Source organism: Syngnathus typhle, linkage group LG1 (genome assembly GCF_033458585.1).
Source record: "Syngnathus typhle isolate RoL2023-S1 ecotype Sweden linkage group LG1, RoL_Styp_1.0, whole genome shotgun sequence".
Classification (NCBI taxonomy): domain Eukaryota; kingdom Metazoa; phylum Chordata; class Actinopteri; order Syngnathiformes; family Syngnathidae; genus Syngnathus; species Syngnathus typhle.
The window spans coordinates 11,396,857-11,416,994 of NC_083738.1; the positions used below are offsets into that span (position 1 = coordinate 11,396,857).

At 39.6% G+C, this 20,138-nt stretch overlaps 1 protein-coding gene across 5 annotated transcripts in view; it reads right to left on the bottom strand.

The window, feature by feature from the left end:
- mid2 (midline 2) overlaps positions 1-20,138 on the bottom strand; it is an 86,979-nt gene that overhangs the window by 5,478 nt on the left and 61,363 nt on the right. For all 5 annotated transcript variants that reach the window (XM_061279825.1, XM_061279834.1, XM_061279819.1 and 2 more), the window contains 5 exons: positions 17,987-18,094; positions 14,227-14,375; positions 13,854-13,981; positions 13,486-13,629; positions 8,052-8,213 (listed from right to left, as the gene is read on the bottom strand). In XM_061279825.1, the coding sequence (XP_061135809.1) occupies positions 8,052-8,213; positions 13,486-13,629; positions 13,854-13,981; positions 14,227-14,375; positions 17,987-18,094 (691 nt within the window). The remainder of the gene's footprint in view (positions 1-8,051; positions 8,214-13,485; positions 13,630-13,853; positions 13,982-14,226; positions 14,376-17,986; positions 18,095-20,138) is intronic.

The window sequence follows — 20,138 nt, forward strand, 5'->3', positions numbered from 1 at the left end:
TCCCCTCGCTCTCTGTGTCCTTCCCTTCATCTCTCTTTCCCTGTCCTCTCAATCTCATCCTCTCGACCCCCCCCCCCCCATAATCCGCCTGCTGAGTGAAACCGCTTGTGGATTTGAGAGGACGAGGCCAACGTGCTGCTGGCAGCCAATTACATTAATGCGCTTGCTTCTTTGAACTGCTTATCGCTGCCAGCGCAGCCTCTTGCAAACACTGGGGCCCTCTGTCATGGCTGTCCAGGGGACGACTCCTGTGAGCCAGTGGCGACTGAGGTTGGAGGGGAGGAACGTGAGGACAAACACACTCGTGAGTTGAACTGGCATTAATCAAACACACAACACAAGATCTTAAAGCTATTTTTTTGGCAGGTGCTACTAAATTTTCAGGCAAGGTTGTTGTATCCTGTGGTTAGGTTAATATGCATTAATTGTTATCGTGATCCACTCTGAGTCGTTGTTGTTTCAGTCGGCTCACCCTGTGTTTTCCTATGTTTCCCCAAAGTGTCACGGGGAGGAGTTAAACAAGGAAGAGTGCACCAAGAAGCAACTGGGAATCAGCTCCAAGTCATTAGCCTGCGGCCACACAAGTAGGGTGCCAGATCATCCCTAGATCTTTGTTATTTGCTGAGCTGCATTGTCTTAGTCCCTTTTGGATTCTGCTCTTAGTTGAATTATTTTTTGTGATTTTTGTTTATAGAAAGAAAATCTGCTATTTCTGCTATTATCCTCCTTGCTTTCCTTCTTTTAGTCACTGCTCCATTGAAATGTGTTTCATTCTCCAGACAATTTTGTTTTTAAAGTCGACCATACATACATTTGAAAAATGGACTTGGAACCAGATATTTCATGCATCCGCTTGATCGAATCAAATATAGCTTTTATATAGCTTTTGTGTTTGTCCTTTTTGCTCCTCGTAAGTAGCATCTTCTGTTTCCACTTTGTATTTTGTATGACCAACCCCCATCTATTTAGCAGTTTCACTCTAGACGGGATAAAGCCTTTTATTATCTCCATGTACGCTCTGTGTCTGCTTTGAGGTCTGACCAGTTGCAATTGTACCCAAAAAAAAGAGTACATTCAGACTCAGACAGTGCAGGCCTCCACCAAGCATTAAAAGTATGTGAGACCAATAAGCAGCTGTCAACTAGAATCTTGTTTATTCTAATAAATTGAGGATGGGTGCAAAGTAAAGTGCATGTTCACATTTCTACCAAATGTCTGGTAAAGGAAAATGGAGGTAACCAGAGGTTTGCTATTCTATTGTGAGGCTGTACCAATTAAACAAGTTTCAAACTGTCTGCCCCTTTGATACCTGTTCTTTGTACGGTTGCCTTGAAGCAGTGCATTGTTACAGACTGGAAGGGCTTTACTGTTAGTCAAAAAGCGATTTCCATTCAGCTCCACTCCACTGGGTACGTTTTGTAAATTTAACCATCTGGCATCAAGTGAAAATGAATACACGCTAAATATTTAATAAAATGTATGTATGTACACTAACGAACTGGCCAGATGTATGGGGAATCGGGATGACTAGAAGCAATGATGGAAAGCTCGTCTGAGGACGACCTAGAGAGATTTATGAGGTACTATGAAATGAACTACAGCAGATTATGCCACGCTTAACCAAACAGTACAGTGATAAGATCACACTGTTAAACATGGCATAGTAAATTTCATGTTAAATCTCTGCCACTTGTGAAAATGCCATACGTCTTTGAGAAATCAATTCTGTAGCCGTGCCAGAAATATGAAATATTTGTCTTGTACTCTCCACTCAACACCACATAACAGTCGCCATAGTCTCCTCTTCCCTCGTCTCCGCGCAATCTCCCACTGTTTACCTAAAAGCCTCTGAGTTAGTTTGACGTCTCTCGTCAGGGATGCACGCTGGGTAAATATTATCGCAGTCTCTTTGAAAGAAACTCAAAAGCTATGTGTATCCCCCAAGGCACCTTGACTCATGATATTTTCAGCCTGGTTTTTAGGCTTAGTTAAAGTAGAGGCTCACATCTGGGGGCCAGGACACACACACACACATACTACATATATTGCCACACACACGTGCAGACAGACATATTCGGGTACTTAACAACAAGAATCTTACGTTTGAGTATCAGCATTTTTCATCCCCCTGGATAATTACATTGTATTTGCTATAGTCATACACATACGTACATGTACATAGTGGAACCAATATGTAATGTATGATAAATTACATATGATGTGAAGAATGGTCCAATGCTATACTCTTAGGATACATGTAAAATGTAATTGTATAGAATAAAGAGGGTATTTTACAGTCATGCTAATGTTGGAATGTCGGAGAAATAGGTTTAATATAGGTGGCCGGATAGCCACTGACCTGTAGCACTCATTAGACTGTAGAGATGCAACCACACACATCTAAAATAGCAACTGTGTACATTACTGATATGAATTCAATAAAAAGTCAGCCAGAAAGCTGTGTCTGGATGAAAGTGTTTTTTTGTCCTGTTAACAGACACTCTAATTACGTTGTGCCTTGTTCAGATGTTAGATTAATTCAATTTCATGCCCATAATATTGTGATTTAAGCTCAAAATTAATGACTAATCTTTTATTTCTAGCTTTCCTTTTATGGAAGGGTTAAAATGGAGCATAACAATTGAAGTGCATTGGAGCAGAGAAGCTTACATCACTCATGTTTTCCTTATGAGTTTTTCCGGTGCATTCATGCTACTTTAAAAAGGTGAACGGCACAAATGAGAAAGTGCACGCATTATAGACACCATTACCTTGTTACATAAGGTGTGGTAGATGAATGGACATAATGTGCGCTCTGAGTGTATTGCCAAACGCGCCCATAGTTAGGATAATTACTAACCATGGTAAACTAAGCTTGCACTGGCACATATAACCGTCTCTACGCCCAAGCACACGTGAACGCTCCATGAAAACAATTTTTGTATTTCGTATGTAAAATATATCTTATGAGATGCGAGTCCTGGAACTTTTATGACCTCGTGCCAGAGCTTGGCTTACTTTCTTCACCTGCACGGGTGAGTCGACTGTATTAGTGGATAAAAAGCAGAAGATTGAGGGCACTCACGTCTGCAGACACTCGTCCCTGCAAAAAGCTATTTGGTGTCTTTAGTGCACTCTCCCTCTCACTTTTTCTGTTATCCACGTGCTTACTCTTCTCCACTTAGAGTTTCTCACGCCACTTTAAGATGAGAATGGATGGTCCAGGGCCAGTGTGAGTTAAAAATGGGGAAGTATGGGTCACAGCAGTAAAAGGTCACACAATTGTCGACCCTCCCCTTTGTCATACTTAATTCATACATGCTTTCATGATGCTGCGACACATTTTTTGCAGTGAGTACCTTAAAGCGCAGTGAAACTTTTATCAACAATAGTAGAATGCTGCATTAAAGCATAGTCGGGTTTCGCTCTTTGAGTCTGGAGTAACCTAAAAGCTGGTGAAAGCCTTTAGAGGGTAACAACAACATGGTTTTAAGTGGCGTTTCAATCAAGCCCGCTGTGTTGCACGAGACAGCCAGTGTGTGAAACCTAGAAACAATCTATTACGAGAACATTTAGAAAGCCTTACCAGTGTTACAACAATTGGACCTTTTCTGCTTTCCAAGAGTGAAAAGCAGACATTTCTTCATGAATGTATTGGATGACAAGCCTTCTCCTGAAATCAATTCTATCACCATTGGTGTTATTAAAACAGTAGAACACGACTACGCTCTCAAAAAGAGACAAGTAAAACGGCTGATGTCAACATTGGATTAAATCACAACATTGGGTATTAGAAACATTTCTTCAGTCTGTCTTTAACTGCATGGGTGAATGGAATTTCAAAATCTAACGAGAGTAGCTTGAAGATCTTTTTCTAAGCATCTCTTTGCCACGAGACCCAAGGTCCTGTCATAGAAAATGTTTCCTTCAGGCTAAAGTGACAGATGGCTGCAAAAACGGGAAGATGAGCTGGAGAAAAGGGCACAAGGAGATGATCGTATGTCAAAGTCCCGGGGATCAAAGGACAGAGTGCCAGGGATGAAAGTGAGGAGATTAAAACCCAGCATGAGACAGAGAAGAATCCAATTTGAAAATAAACCATTCAAAGAAAGTTAAACTTTTGCCATCTCTTTATGGTATACTTTTTTTGTGGATTGTGTCACTGAAGGTCACACTTGAACAATGCATATTAACTAATCGTAACTAACCATGCAAGTCTAGAGAGAAAACTTTTTTTCATTAAAAAAATAATAGCATAATTCATTTATGTTGCCATTTGACTGTGATGCATTTGCACGGAGGACATCTCAAAATAATTTGTAAAACAAAGATTATTTTCCCCATTAAAATGATGTACACTACCAAGGCTGTACCTCACAACACTCGTACGCTTAATTTACATTTGCTCTTTAAGCACACTCAACTTTAAGCAGGGTGCGATGGGTCTGCACCACTGGACATTTATAGCAAAAATATTATTAAATCTTATGGAAGTTTTTTATGGAACCAACTTTACTAGACACCAAGACAGTTCGTTTGAGAATATGGAACTCATAAAATATGAGAGCCGAAAAGTAAATCAAATTTATGGGTCCATTTTAATAAACACTAACATTATAACGCTTATAAAGGAAGCCTTTATCACCATGGTTGTTTTATTATGCCACAGTGGTGGCGTCTGTTGCAGGTTTTTCGAAAAGCATTTGGGAAAATAAACTGAAGTGTGATGCTGAAAGCATATCATGAGTATCAGGTATCTAGTCTGGTCAGTTTCTTGGACATCCAACTCATTCAAACAAACCTATTTGAACCAGTTTTGACATGCTAATAAGGGTATGATGAGATATGCATCTTAATACTCTGGTACTGTCTACAGGTATGCCACTTTTGCTTCAATTAACATAGTACATTTCTTATTGTAGCCAGATTGTGATGCAACTTCATTGCAAAAAAGTAGACGATAGCCCAAATTCAATTCTAAATGTTCCCCGATTGCATGTCATGCCCGCATCACATCGGTGCTCTAATCCACAACCAAAGACACAGGGAAGGGGTGTTTGAAGGAAGTCTTCAAAGTGAGGATTAAACAGAAAATGACAGACAGCATTATCTCGCACAAGGGTGAGGCAGAAGGGCCTGAAATAAAAGCAGATTTTTTTCTTTTTTTCCTGTAATGAACTTGACTCAAACATTCAGGATAGGAAATAATGAAGCAACATATTGATTTGACATTTATCAATAACTGCTAAAAAGCCCGTTACTGCTAAAAGGCTAATCAAAAACGTTTGCAGGTTGAATAAAACATTTGAATACTTGTTTTTCTTTTACATAGCGAAGCATAGTGAATCTCCCTGCTGTGAAATGACTAAAATGTTTTTTTAGGATACAAGACATTTAAACTAACCTACTGAATCTTTATGGGTGTATCATAACACATACGTATCTGCAGATACATCCATCTTGTGAGGAGACTTAAATAAAATTTAAAAATTAACCCATTTTATTAATGGTTTTAAATTGAAATCTCACAGACAAAGGGGTTTTTATGTTTAATTTGTCTGATTTTAATTCACCACTTAGTGTCTGAATAAATATGTCTCTGATATCATCTAAAATTTATCATTTCAATTTGACTGTATAAATTGTAAAAATTGTGTAATGTGAAAATGTACTATTTAAATGGGTCACGTCAGCCTAAACTTAAAATTATTTTCATTCATTTGTTTTGGGTAGGTCAGGACATGTAGTCTGGGACTTGTCTCCATACAAATGATACACAGACATAGCCCTAAAATCATTCATTGTTATATGTTCATCATTTAGGCGTCTTAAGCATTTATTACCCTTGTGCTCATTTGAATATTTGTTTTTCAGGCGGCTCAATTCAAGCCTCTTTTGCATGGGCATGACATTGTGACTGGCTGGAAGCAAAGGGTTGCGACTCAGTCAGTTGCGTATGGAAGCGACGATACATTTTATTCGGCTTTGCTCTTCGGAGACAATGTGAGTGATAACACGCACCAGTAGCCATTACTTGTCACACCATAAGGTGTGTTTTTGCATTTGCAGACGTTTATTAGTGAAAGGTAGGTGATGTAAACAGATTAGCACTGTGCCACGACTGAGCAGCGTTGCCAACAGAGTCCCAAAGTACTTTATGCGATGCAAAAAAAACCACAATGCATATGAAACATTATTCTATATGTTAAATAATCATTTTAAATATACCAGAGCTCAACCAGTGGAATAAAAGGATTTTGGTCTTAGAGATGCACTGCAATTAAAAAGTTGGTTATTTTGGTTTTCAAAGAAAAGTCTGACAAACTTTGAAGTGGCTTCAAGCGCAACTTTTTTTTTTAGCATTTCATGTTGTTTTACTCAGCAGTGTGTTCAGATTACGGTTAATCCTCAATGCGGCGGCTCGGCTGCTGACAGGCGCTCAGAGGAGTCATCATATCCACTCTATTTAAGCTTCACTGAAATACTTTTGCAATTTAACATCCCGAATCAGCTACATGGCTCGAGTTTCTAACTCTACATCCCTCAACCCTACAGAGTGCATTGCCTTGGGATAGAAAGAACAGCGGTGTTGTGTTAATTACCATGGCGACCTTAGATTACTTACTTTAGCCATTCATAATATTAATAAGAATGCCAAATGTTCTGTTGCTAAATGTTACTGTTAAAAACAGTATGACACCCTTTTATTGTATGTACGAGTTGTGGTTATATAAAAATGAGTTAATGCTGGTGTCAAAATGAAATGCGTCTGTTGGAGAACTCCGAGAGCAAGTAAAAGTAAACTTCAAACAATTAAATACTTCCACTTCCACTGATTTATATAACTTCTGTTGCCTCCATGGTGATGATGATATCAGACAAACATCCTTGACAGTCAAACGCAGTGAGTCATTCCCAATCACTGCTGCGTTGGTGCTTTGTGCGTTTTACATCAGGCCTGTTTTGTTTACACTGTAATTCTTGTATGAATATTTTCTGTTACAGAAACACAAACTATGTTTACATGTTGTTGTTTTTTTAAATGCAAGACAAAGGTCCACTCTAAAATACTGGCAAATACAGCAAAAAGAAGAAATTACAGGCAATGTCAGCACTGTGTCATCTCTCGTAGTGGGTTTGGTGAAAACTTTTTTTCCTCACAATAAAAAGGTTACATACCACAGATTGAATTCTTTCTGTAATTGGTATCTAGCTTTTGCTTATCTTTGACGTATTTTCTTTGTGTAAAGAGATGTTCTCCTACCTTGTGACACAGTTTCACCAGTCAATTTCAGTGCTCACAAAGAAAGATGATGGCGTGCAAGTTGTGAATTGTGATGGGGCAAGAAACAAAGGAATGGTTGTAAACAAAACACCTAATATGTGGTGATTTGTATAAAAGGCTTCTCCAGACGGAAAGAAGCATTTTTCAAAGCAAGTCTTGCAACATCCCCATTTTACCTTGGACACACTTGGTAAACATCTGTAATTACGTTGACTATTTTTTCTTCTTCTTGTTTTGTGACGTCAAAAGGCTTTGTCTCACATCAGGCCGCCCATTGATCGCTTGTGGCTATTTCTTGGAGCTGTCGCCGCTTCCTGTTGTGATCTGAAGCCCTTTGAGAATTGGGATACTCCATTCTTGCAAACGCGCTTAGGTGGGAAACAAGGACCGAGTGGTAGAACTGGGAGTAGTACTTAACGTAGTAGTGGCGTCATTACGCCTTAAAAATCCACAAATTGACCGCATTAGTCAAAGCTTGTGAAAGAAGCAGGGCCTTACAGACCGGAAATTCTGGTGTTTCCAAAATATTGGGATCAAAGGTAAGCTTATTGAGAGAAAATCACGTATAATACTAAGATAACTTTTATTAGTACTCCCATCCATTAGTGAGAGGGAGAACAATGCATTCATAAAAGAACACCCTAACGTCACTGTGCAGAAAGGTACAAACTAAAGGACTTGTACAATGCTCGAGCCATCAAAAACAAAACTAATAAGGCTTGTAAATATTCAACGAGAACCTGCAGACAAGGGCCACATGACTTACTGTTGGTTTTGAGACGGGCCGGCTCGCTGTTGCGGCTTCCTGCCTGGTTGATAGCCTTGACGAAGAAGACGTAGCGCGTGCCGCTCTGCAGGCCGTGCACTGTGTAGTGGTTCTGCTTGATGTTGGGCACAATCATCCAGCTGTCAGCAGAGTTGTACAAACCTGGAACACACGCAATAACTCCCTAAGCCAGTGTTTCCCAACCTTTTTTCATTCACGGGACACCTTTTCATCGGAAAAAATCTCAAGGCACACCACCGACAAAAATCTGTTAAGTGTTACACCAGCTTCTATATTAAAATCAGTTATATGACAACAAAAGACATAAAGTTCTATTCCTATATATGTGTGGAGAGTTATATAACAACGTAAAACACACACATTGGTCATTTTCACGTTCTACAGGAGCTAAAACTTTTCACGCAGGTGCACTTAAGGAGGGAATCAAACGGACACTCCATTAGGTACACCGCCATTTTCAAGTGTACCTAATAACAGGCCACTTTATTAGAGAAATATCATGGTCAAAGTTTACAGGTGTCAAGCTCTAGTCCTCTGGGCCGCATTCCAACATGTTTTCCAGGATTCCCTCGTTAAGTCCACCTGCGTGAAAAGTTTTTGGTCATTTTCACGTTCTGCAGGAGCTAAAACTTGCAGAAAACCCTAGCTCTAAGCCTAACCCTAGTTCTTAACCTAACTCTAGCTCTAACCCTAACTGTAGCTCTAACCATAGCTCTCACCCTAACCCTAGCTATAACCTTAACCCTAAAGTTTAGGGAGGTGTATGGTTATATCGGGCAACACACAAGCGTTGCATATTATCTATGATAAAGTATTTTAGCTCCCATGGGATTAGAACCCGAGGCGCTGGGGTCAGAGTCCAAAGCACTAACCACTACACTATGGAACCCTCGCTCACATCATATGGAATCTATATGGTTTTGTGGATCAGCTCACAAGAAAATAGATAAGTGGTCCCCAACTTTTTTGCACCATCTTTCTTTTAGTATGTTTTTTTTTTTAGTTTTCCCTTGCCCTCTTGGGTGCTTAAGATAAGGGTTGATTTTTTTATATTATGCATTTTATGTGCTCTCTCTGCGTCTATTGCAGCCTGGTGATCCTGACAGCAGGACATGTATCACCTTTTCTCCTTTTGTGTCCCCAAAGACATTGTCAGGTGTGTTCAAATGAGAGCCAACACTAACTGCAACATACACATAAACTGAGTATGTGCCGATGCCACAACATGAAATCTCAAGATTCTCCGATTTGCCACGCATGCACGATTAGCAATTGGCTGACCAGGCCTTGCGCTAACTGACCTGTGGTTTGGCGATCCTGTTTACAATGCGCTCGGTATTTAATGTTGGACAATTTCCCACGTTACAGCTGAACATCTCTCACGACACACGGAAACACTGCCCCTAAGCGACAGTGTTATGCTAACAAGGAAGGTTAAGCACAGCATTTCTCTTTGATTTTCAACTGGGAACAACACAACACGCTCCACCAACTTTTAAGCAGAGCCGTGTTATCTTTCCCCTCAAAGCACACCGAGTCATCAAACCGTGCAAAAGCTTGGCGAGCCCACGGCCTCAGGTGTTATGCAACATTTATGTGCACGTAGTGATCCGTCTCGTTACCTTTCCGTCAGGTTTAATATGCCATGCGCGCCTGGCCAGGGCTGACTTTGTTACGCTCATTATCGTGAATCGTGAACGCTTTAACAACAGGAGACAGAGATACAACAGGGGGGATATGTGCAGAGTGCACTACAAGCCCGGAGGTGAAAAAATGTGAAAGCTTGTCATGTTCAAATGTCTGGAAAGACAGGCCAAGCTCACATGAGTTACCGTAGTTGAATCGATGCCATGTGCCGATAGTAATTCACTTTTCACCACTAGGATGCTTTTGCTTTTCAGATTTTTTTGTTTCTCAATACTGTAATCAAAACTATTGATTTTAAAAGAAATAGACATGCTTCTGTATTGCTGACTATTGTTACAGGCGTCCCAAGTCTAAATTACAGGACAATTTTGTTTTCAATTCTCTCCAATGTGGACAAATATCTGTGTTCTGGTCCAAAGAAACAAATGGATCAGGAGAAACACAACCCTTTATTTATATAGGATGTTATCCCATCCATCCAACCATGTTGGAGATGGAGCCTATGTCATTTGACCTTGGGTAAGAGGCGGTAGCTCATCCCAAGTTCACATTTGCGGACAATTTAGGGTCTTTGCTAACCTACAATACAAGTTGATATGTGGAAGGAAGTGGAGTGGCTGGAGAAAAGCCACATGCGCACAGAGAGAAAATGTAAACTCCACACAGAACCCCAGTGTTATTCAAGACATTCTTAGATCCTAAATAAAGTAAGCACCAAAGCAAAACAAAGTCTCTAATTGATAGAAGAGTACATTTTCATCATTTTCTTGAGTTGTTACTGTACACACGTAAGAGAACAGTGTCAGTGAAGTATGCTATCAGCCAGATTGGCAAAGGAGCACTTTTCCCAACACTTCTCTTTAGATTTACATCAACTGCCAATAATCAACATATTCAAACGGCAAATAAAACAAAGCATTTTGTTGAATCGCCATACAGGTTCAGGTTTTGTAGCATAGACGAAACTACAATAATTCCTTCTCATCTTAAATGTTCCTTAAATCTTTCCCTGTGGTGGCAATCCGGAGCTCTGGGAACAATCTTGACTTCAAACCTTCTGGGACTTCATGAATTATTGAGCGGGGTGGCAACAACATACATACATAAGTAATAGCAGAGAGACTTCTTGTAAATATAAATACTTCACAGGACGCAAATAAGGCCATTAAATGTGAGCTGCTTTTAAGAACGGATGAGGGGAAGGAACTCTGAGATGGAGAGTTATTTTGAAGTGACTGCGATGAAGAAATTGTGATTGAGTAAATAGTTTTAATGTTAACCACTGACACAGTTTTCCCTCATATATACGTATTATTTTAGTATGGTATTAAAAAAGGGTTATACACTGGTATGTTTTCAAAGAGAAAATGTGAGGAAAATGCCCGCTGCCATCAGCTTCACAGCGTTATAAAACACTGCGGCTTCAAAGTAAGGTTGTAGCAACAGGAAACTGGGCGGTGGGAAAGAAAATGAATGCGTCCTCGACAGATGATATGAGCGAAACACATGGTAGCTACCCTAGGAGACCATCACGACTCTTCTTTGATGATGGAATGCTTAGTTCAAGGTGAGATGGGTGGGCAACCGTAGGCATGTTTCCTCATGATTGTCACCCCTGAAACACGCGATTTTTGTTCAGTGTAAAAACAGCAAACTTGACATTGAACATTTGCCAAGAATGAAGCATTGGTTGTTCTGCATCTTGATCATAAATACATTACAATAATTCTTAAAACTTAAGGTTTGCTGTACTTTGTAAGAGCAAGTATTGTTGGTTTTGAATGTTATGAAATCTAGCGCTAAAGTAAAAATAATGTAGCTCGAGTTGAATTCAACACAGTACGTATGTATATTTGTGTAAGTGGGTGGTAGAGTTTGTAAATGCAAAGAGCATGATGATGGCATCATGCGTTACAAAGGTGGCAACTGACGGGAGGAGCACTGCAGGAAACAAACGTGTATGTAGAGCTCTTTTTTCTGGAATTTCGGTTTTGTGCAATTAGATGACGTTTCTATCATAATGTATTAGGTTAGCTTACAACCATGTTAAAATGTTCTTTTCTTTTAAATAAACCAAATATGTAATATTAGGCTACTAATGGTATAGAAATTGGAGGCTGTGGTATGGATGCCACAGAAGGATCATGCAGACTGGTAAGAGAATTTTATAAGTAGTCTAAGGAGGACAAAAAATAAACAAGGTTCAAATGTGGGTCATTTGCAATTTTAGAACTTCATCAATTAATAAGCATCTGGATTCAATTTTAATTACTTCCATCAAAGATTCTCTTTTGCTACTTTTGGCTCAATGTTGTTTTTGACTAAGCATTGAGTCAGTACCATGAAATCAAATTTGACTCATTGCCTGTTTTCCTTGAAGCTTGTAAAGGTAGATGTTACTGTATGTATATATTCATAGTGCAAGACCTCTTATGTTTGCTTAGTTTGTTATTTAGCTTTCATTCTGCACAATACTTTTTTACTTGCCTGTTTTTCTTCCTGTGCTGTACCCATATGAATCAGCACAGACAGTTCTTGCAAGGCCACTCTTTCCACTTCTTGTTGCCCCCAGGAGGAATGAGACTGATGCCAGGGGAGAGATCAGTTGGTACTCAAATGGAAGCGTTTAGCCGCTTTGAATGGTAGAAACCTAAGTTGCAATGGTAGAAACCTAAGTGGCCTGCTAGGCCTAATGGTTTCTGTGTTTCTGAATGTCTGCTGTGACTCTCTCAGGACTGAATGGCAGCACGAGGCTGAATGTCTGAGTCAGAGTTGAAATGTATCCTGATGTTTCAAACAGGCCAGGGCACTCCCCTTTCATGGTTAGATGCAGAAAAGTCAGACTGCACGAGGAAAGCGTCGAGAGGATGAAGGGGTAAAAGAGGCAGATTAAAGCCGAGAGGTGCAGTGTGCATAATTATGTAAAATAATCATGTCATCCTCGGTAAGAGGTATATTACCTCTATTACTCCATTATCCACTCCGATTTTCACATTCATTCTGTCTCTTCCTCCACGGTGAGCGAGATATAGTTTTATTTATCGAGGGAGCAATAATTTGCTCCAATCTTTATGAAGAAACAAAAATGTAACTTAAATAAAACATTATATGGATATAGTTTCTAAGCCCTTTAACTTCAAAGTAATTCCATTGGTCGCTGGACTAGCATCCCAGCTGCTGATTTGGCAACCTATGATCATAATTCATCCATCCATCCATTTTCTGTAGCGCTTGTCCCCACGGGGGTCGTGGGCGTGCTGGAGCCTATCCGGCAGTCATCATGCAGTAAGTGGGGGACACCCTGAACCGGTTGCTAGCCAATCGCAGGGCACAAAGAGACGAACAACAATCCGCACTCAGACTCACACCTTGGGGCAATTTGGAGTGCTCAATCAGCCTAACATGCATGTTTTCAAACACTTCACGCGTGTTTTCAAACACGTCTTCAAACAAGCCTCACTGTGGTTGCTCACATTGGTCAACTTTTACAATTCGCAGGACTCAGTGCAGATCAGCTCTGTTTGGCTTGAAACATTGACAATAGAAAGGGGGAAAATCTAGGTTAGCCTAAAATAGAATAAAATATTGAGCATGTTGCAAAAACACCCAGCTATACAAAGAGTTGAAATGTTCCACTTTCTTATATTTTCATGCTGTGGTTTGATCTGAAAATTAACTCGATAAAATCCCTCTAAAACACATTTGATAGACATCCCAATGAAAGTACTTTGTGTGTGTGTGTGTGCACGTGTGTCACATGACTCACTGATGAAATTAGTCTGGCCAGTGTATATGGTGTACTGCAGCTCATAAGATGTGACGCTGAACTCGTCCTCAGATGTCCAGTGAACAGTGATGGTGTCGTGTGACGCTGTGCACAATTCGTCTCGGATGGACGGCGGGCTGGGTGCTGCATGGGACAGTAGTAGCAGTAGAAAAGTATATAAATACACAAGCATGACATTAAGACTACGAAATGTGTTTGTTTATTCATTCATTCTTTTCCTTTTGAATATGGCATATGGCAATGCATTAATACAGCCAAGCAAAACTACTGAAAGAGCAACTGTAAAAAGCTTCTATAGAAAGGATATTTATAATGTGTCTGTGTTGATAATCTGTTGCACAATGCACCTGTTAGGTAATCAAGGCCTTCCAAAATCTTCTTCTCTCGAGAAAAGTCCAGGGCAAAGTTGTCGAAAGCTTCGTTTAGATTGACATCAGGGATGAGTACCTGGGAGGAGGCTGTTGCCATGGCAACTCTGGCATGTATTTAGGAGAGACAAAGATTGAAAAATCTGAAATGTTGAAAAAAAACCAACCAACATTTTTTATAGGTCTACCTCTCCATAAAAATGACTACTTACATTCCAATCTAAAACCAAATGAGGGGCCCTGTCACCACCACTAGCACGTGAGTATTCAGTGAGGTTCAGTCAAATCAAATGTGAAAAGAGATGAGTTTTTTAAAGAAGATGCAAATTACGTATCTGTTTCCATCACTCACCTTTCAGCGACATTTCGGGCAGTCTGAAGGAAGCGGGCGTGGTCGTTTTCTTTCAGGCTCTGCTCTGCCTGTGTGATGAGGGCACTGGAGCGCTCCAGACACTGACGACAGTTGGCAATCTGCTGGGCCAATTTACGCAGCTTCATCACCTGGAAAACAAATGCTATACATTGAGAGGTTCTTAATCCTCAATGTTTTCTGACATTTTGGAATAATATTCTGCACTTCCATGACAGACTCATGAGGTCGAAAGGGTTTGCATGAAACTCTTGTCAGGATGAGAGTTGGATTTAAAAAAAAAAGAGACAAACAACAAAACATTAATATTCGGTTTAAAACGGAAATGTTGCAGACAAAAAAATTCGTCTGACCACTGCACCATATTGATGAGAGTTGCTGACGTTTGTTGAGAAAAATAAGCTCCAAAAACAAGTGAGCTCTGTTCTATTGTTAGAGACAAAGATTACTTGAGGATGCACAGACAGGCAAGGCAGGAACAGAGAAAGAATGCAGTTAGTGGACAGAGGTCTAGTTTATAGGTGTGAGGTGAGGTGACCTGCTTGGCTCCTCATTCTGGTGCTGACCTCTTGAATGCATTGCGAAAAAAAGCTAACATTGGAGTTCAACATTAGTTTGTTTTCTATTATCGAGAAACTATTCAACCAAAGCAATGTTCTGTGCCTTGCTACAGTTATTGTCAAACATAGCATAGTTGCATAGTTCCATAGAGCTAGCGTTTGCAGATAAACCTTTCAATGACCTCAACAAATTACTTGTTTCAATTTTCATTTGCTTGTGAGACTTGAATTATGCAAACAGGCACTCTGGAGGAAAAAAATCTCACGGCGAGGGAATTGGTAAAGAGCTTGTCATCAAACGTTCTGTGAGAATCAAAGCGTTACCTAATGTGCACTTCTGCCTGTTGCTGGAAAACCTGCTCCTTTTTAGCAACCTAATGGAGTTGTCAACTGGCTATCTTATCTGCTCTTCCACGTTGAGCTTCATAATCTGCTGTTGGCCACACGCAAACATGACGCTGCAACAGCATTGTTAGATTGAACAATATATCATACGAGATGCGTCAGTGCCTACCCAGTCTTGAATCTCACCGCGCGTCAATGTGATAAACATATGCCTGGGAAAGGTCAGTTCAAGCACAAAATCCTTGAGGGTGCCACAAATGCATTAGAATTGAACCAGGCAGAAAAAGCAACGGTGGAAGAAGGAGACGAATACAGTCAGCGGCAAACCGAAGATGCTTTAGAACTGATAAACGTATGTCTGGGAAAGGTCAGTTCGAGCACAAAATAGTGCGTTAGGATTGAGACAAACACGGAGGCCTACATTTACTGCAATAAACACTGCGTCATAATTAGAGAATGCTTTAATTCATTATGACAATCGTTAATGTGACGTTCCCACACAATGTAATATTCAGCCTCATTCAAAAAGAGACAAAAACTCAGCCTCATTTTATGACAATGCATTGAAACTCTTTCATAGGAAAGTTTTACAGTTCGGCTCATGGGGAGAAGAGGATCAAAATGTTCAAAACGTTAGCAGAGCGAAACTGAAACCAGACAGAGTTGTGAGGCATCAGATCCAAACTTCTCTGACCCACTTTTCGACAAATAAACCCCAAACTATTTTGGTGCTTATGTGAATTTGTTTTCCCTCTGCTTCTACCTGCACATCAAAGCAAAAAAAATAATAAAAAATATTCACAGCTTGAGTGCAAATTGTACATCCTCTTGTATCACCACAATAAAAAAAAAAAAAAAAGATTTTTTGGGAATATTTTAGAATCCAACCACATTTTCAACATTACAATAAAAATATAGATAGGGGAGGTGGCCTAAGAACGTTGCATAAAGGCAAACACGTTAGGACATGGGAACAGAGATGAAACCGCTCCTTCAAGAGCAACAGCGTTCTTAAGAGGAACTGACAGAGAATGAGAGCGACTTGTTCTGCCATACCCGCTGTGATCAATGCCTGCATAATCCTGTTATTCTCTTGCACAGATCAACACAGATGACACCAGCTTCTATTTTTGAAGCTTGACACACTTACAAAATATGTTTTGCTCACGGTCCCTGTACTGTCAGGAATTTTATAATCGGACTCTCTCGCTATTACTCATGTGAACTTTCATGGCCTAAACTTGACAGCGCTGAAGAGAGAAAGGAAATGTTTTGGGTGACACAATACATTTTTAAAGGATTAGATGAAAAGTTGCTAGCAACCAAGTACGTACCATATATTACCTATGTCTCAGTGAGAGGTGTCAGTGATACAATATAAAATATATAGTAAATAAATAAAATATACTGCTGAATTTGAAAAGCAGAAAATTATTTAGATGACAGCTCTTGTATGTAGTGTCATTTGTCGAAACTAAAACTCTAAATCATGTCCACCCAGTAAGTTCTTTAAAGTTAACTTCATTCATGGGTAAGCTGCAACTTCCATTTCACTAAAATTCCCATGAATCACATCCAATAGCTGTTATTGAGTTGCGTTATTGATTGCACGCCTCGGAATTAAATTCAATTAAAAAAAATGCACAAAGGAATATTTGTGATGAGACAGGATTTACAGTTTTTGATAGAGACATTTATTCTTGCCTCCTCTCCTCAGCTAAGCAGGTCATCAGTCATCTCTACTGATGCGCAAACTGTCTTGTTTAGTGCAATTACCAAACATATGAATCCTTGCCTTTCCCCCTCTGGTTAGCCCAGCCTGCCACTGCCTTCCTTTTCCATCTTAGCTTGACTTCATCCATTTGTCAACATCTGTGCTTACTGGAATTCATTCCTCTTAATAACTAACGCATCACTTAATGGTTAAAGTGTGTAATTCTGTGCCACCCTTTTCCACTATCTCAGACCCAGACAAGCGTTATTCGCTGTCTATGTCCTGTTAAATAAGTTTTCTTCCGAGAATGAAAGTGTCCTGAATAATGGTGCTGTGACTGGTCAGCTACCGATCGTGATCCTTGCCGTGTGGAACCTTTATGCGATTTGTGAGCGATGTTAAGTTTGCATTCAGCATCAGCACGTTAAAAGCTTCAAAGCAACCAATTTAATACATCATTTGTAGAACATTTGCCAGAAGATTGTGGGTTTTCAAGGCCTACTTGAGAGAATTGACACGAAGGCAGATGGAGGGCAACAGTCAAAACAGCAGTGAACGCAGCACACACCGGGCGAAACCCAGCCGTATGGGCGTGACAGTTCGAAGGCTAAACAAATAAAGCCCCAAAAATGGACTCATTGACCAAAGTTTCTCTGTGATGGAAGATGGGTTCCGCCATCTGCTCTCTCACTACGTGCTACCTCGTTGCAAATATTTCACTGACGGACGTAGTCCTGCCAGGCAGCGCAAAAGGCATACAGCAAAACACATCAAAAGGGGTCTCATCCTTGAGAGTTTCCGCTTCTTCATTACAAAGAATCTTAGATACCTCTTAACAGTAAATATTCTCTGAGTTTTCCATGAAAGCACTGTTGAATTTTGTGTACAATATTTTGCCTAGTTTTCTGACACATTACAAAGCAATTTTTGCTTGCCCATTTTCTGCACCGACATTTTGAAATAATGTCCTCTTTTAGAATCAAGTTATTAAAATGTGTCTTTTAACCTGAATCCATCGATTAACATGGAAACAACAGAAGAAAATAAACATTTTTGTAGCTGTAAATTAAATACAATGAATCAATGTGATCGGTATCAGGACGTGATCGGCAGATCTATTTACCTTGGCCTCCTTGATTTTCACAGCAATGAGTTGCTTCCTCTGGCGGATGATCTCCACCAGCTCGTCACACTCCTCCACCAACTTGGCTTCATGCATGGCAGTGTTTACCTGGAGAAGAAGAGTCACACCATTTTGAAACCCACTGACCGCCATCCTGGATCAAACCATGGTTCTTTGACTTATGCAGTCATCAATGTTTGTGAAGGAGTGAAACATCTCAGAGATATTACGTGTTGTTGTTAACAAAATAAACAACTAAAGCTAAAAACAGTTATTGCAAATAAAAAAAATCACAACTGATTAGATTCCATATGAACTAAATTTAAAGTATCACAAAAAAATGGAAGGCAGACTTCAATAGATAGAAACATAGCAATTTAAAATTAAGATTATATAATTATACAAGACACGTTTTGTTATACTGCAGAGCACAATCATGTCAGTCATTTTGACTATGAAGTGGTGGAATAATCAATTACTCATGACCACATTTCCCCCCTCCATAAATGTATTCATTTGACGGTGAATGAACTTTGATCTAATGTTCAATGAACGAAGTGTGTCAAATGTAAGAACAGAGCATCACACCATGCAAGATTGATATTCGCAAACCTGTCAGTTAAAATGTATTTTGTCAAAACATTTCAAGGGAACGACTATCCTTAAAGGAATAGAACAGTATTTGCATTCACATAAAGATAAAGACATGAAAATATCTCAAGGTACACCAGCTTGTACTCGTGAAAATATCTCAAGGTACACCAGCTTGTACTCGTGCTTGGAAAAAAATCCGTCAACAAATGCATGTTAATTGCTTAGCATTTGTGTTGACATGAGACACTTTATTCTCAGTGTGGCATGGACTTTTTTTTAAATGTCAATACTCATTTTCAAATGTTAAAACGCAAGCAAATTCTGAATATATAATACCCATGCCAACTAATGAGCAACAAGCAAGAATAATCCTCTTTAGACTTTGTCCTTAAATTTGTATAAAATTCTGGCTGTGTGACATGTAGCAATCAGTCAGATTACTTTTTATGACCATGTTCCCCCTAATTACTCAACAAAGCTCATTAGAACTCATGCGATGAAACCTTAAAGAAATGAAAATATAAGAGCCTTGGCAAGATATAACATGACTCCGTTTGATAAAATGCGTAGAAGAAGCAAGGTTGTTTGTGGAATAGCACTGAACAAATCAATGCACCGTAATTTTCGGACTATAAGTCGCGTTTTTTTTAAATCGTTTGGGTGGGGGTGGGGTCGACTTATACGCAGGAGTGACTTATATACATATATATGGTTTTTTTTTTCACTTTTTTGGGCATTTTATGGCTGGTGCGACTTATACTCCGGTGCGACTTATAGTCCGAAAATTACGGTAGTAGTCTAATATGATCCCGATGATGCACATCAAAGTCAGTGAAATCACTGAATAGGAAAGTATTCAATGAAGAATATAATTCACCTCCGGTTGTAATCAGCGATATCATGCGGTTGGTTTCATTTGCAGCACAATGTTGGAAAGACATGCATTCATTTATATATTTTGTTTTAATGGCCAACAGGAAGAGTTCGGCAGCGAGACAATGGCATGATTGACTCAAGTTTGATAGTGTGATGTCTCAATGTAATTTTTGTTCTGTTGAATTGCTGAGACAAGCCTGTTGACGACAGATAAATAAGCCAAGTTGTATGTGCATTCTAATGATGTGACAATTCCCATATTGAGCCTTCAGCATGAACATTTGTCAGTGTCAGCTGCAAGACAAACACTGCCCAATTAACCACCGAACAAATCCCCAAATACGTTTTTGCAAGCGGCACTACAAACGTGTTTATGTTGTCAAAACTTTACTTTGCATTCTCATGGGGATCCCAAAGTTTGAAAAATTTCCAGCAACTGAGCTGAACCTTTCTATCGGTTGGCTGTCGACATGAATTTGATATAACGGGACTTGGTGTTGGTCTGAAGGACTTGAATTATTCAGGCTACTATGTTGAATTGATGCAGAATACAAATGTAAAAGTACAGTTCTTTAAAACATTTTTTAACTTGGACAATGTGACTTGTACTCAATAATGTATCACTTTAGCACTAACAAGCAAAATAGAGGAAATGCTGACAACAATGAGTCACCATCTATGT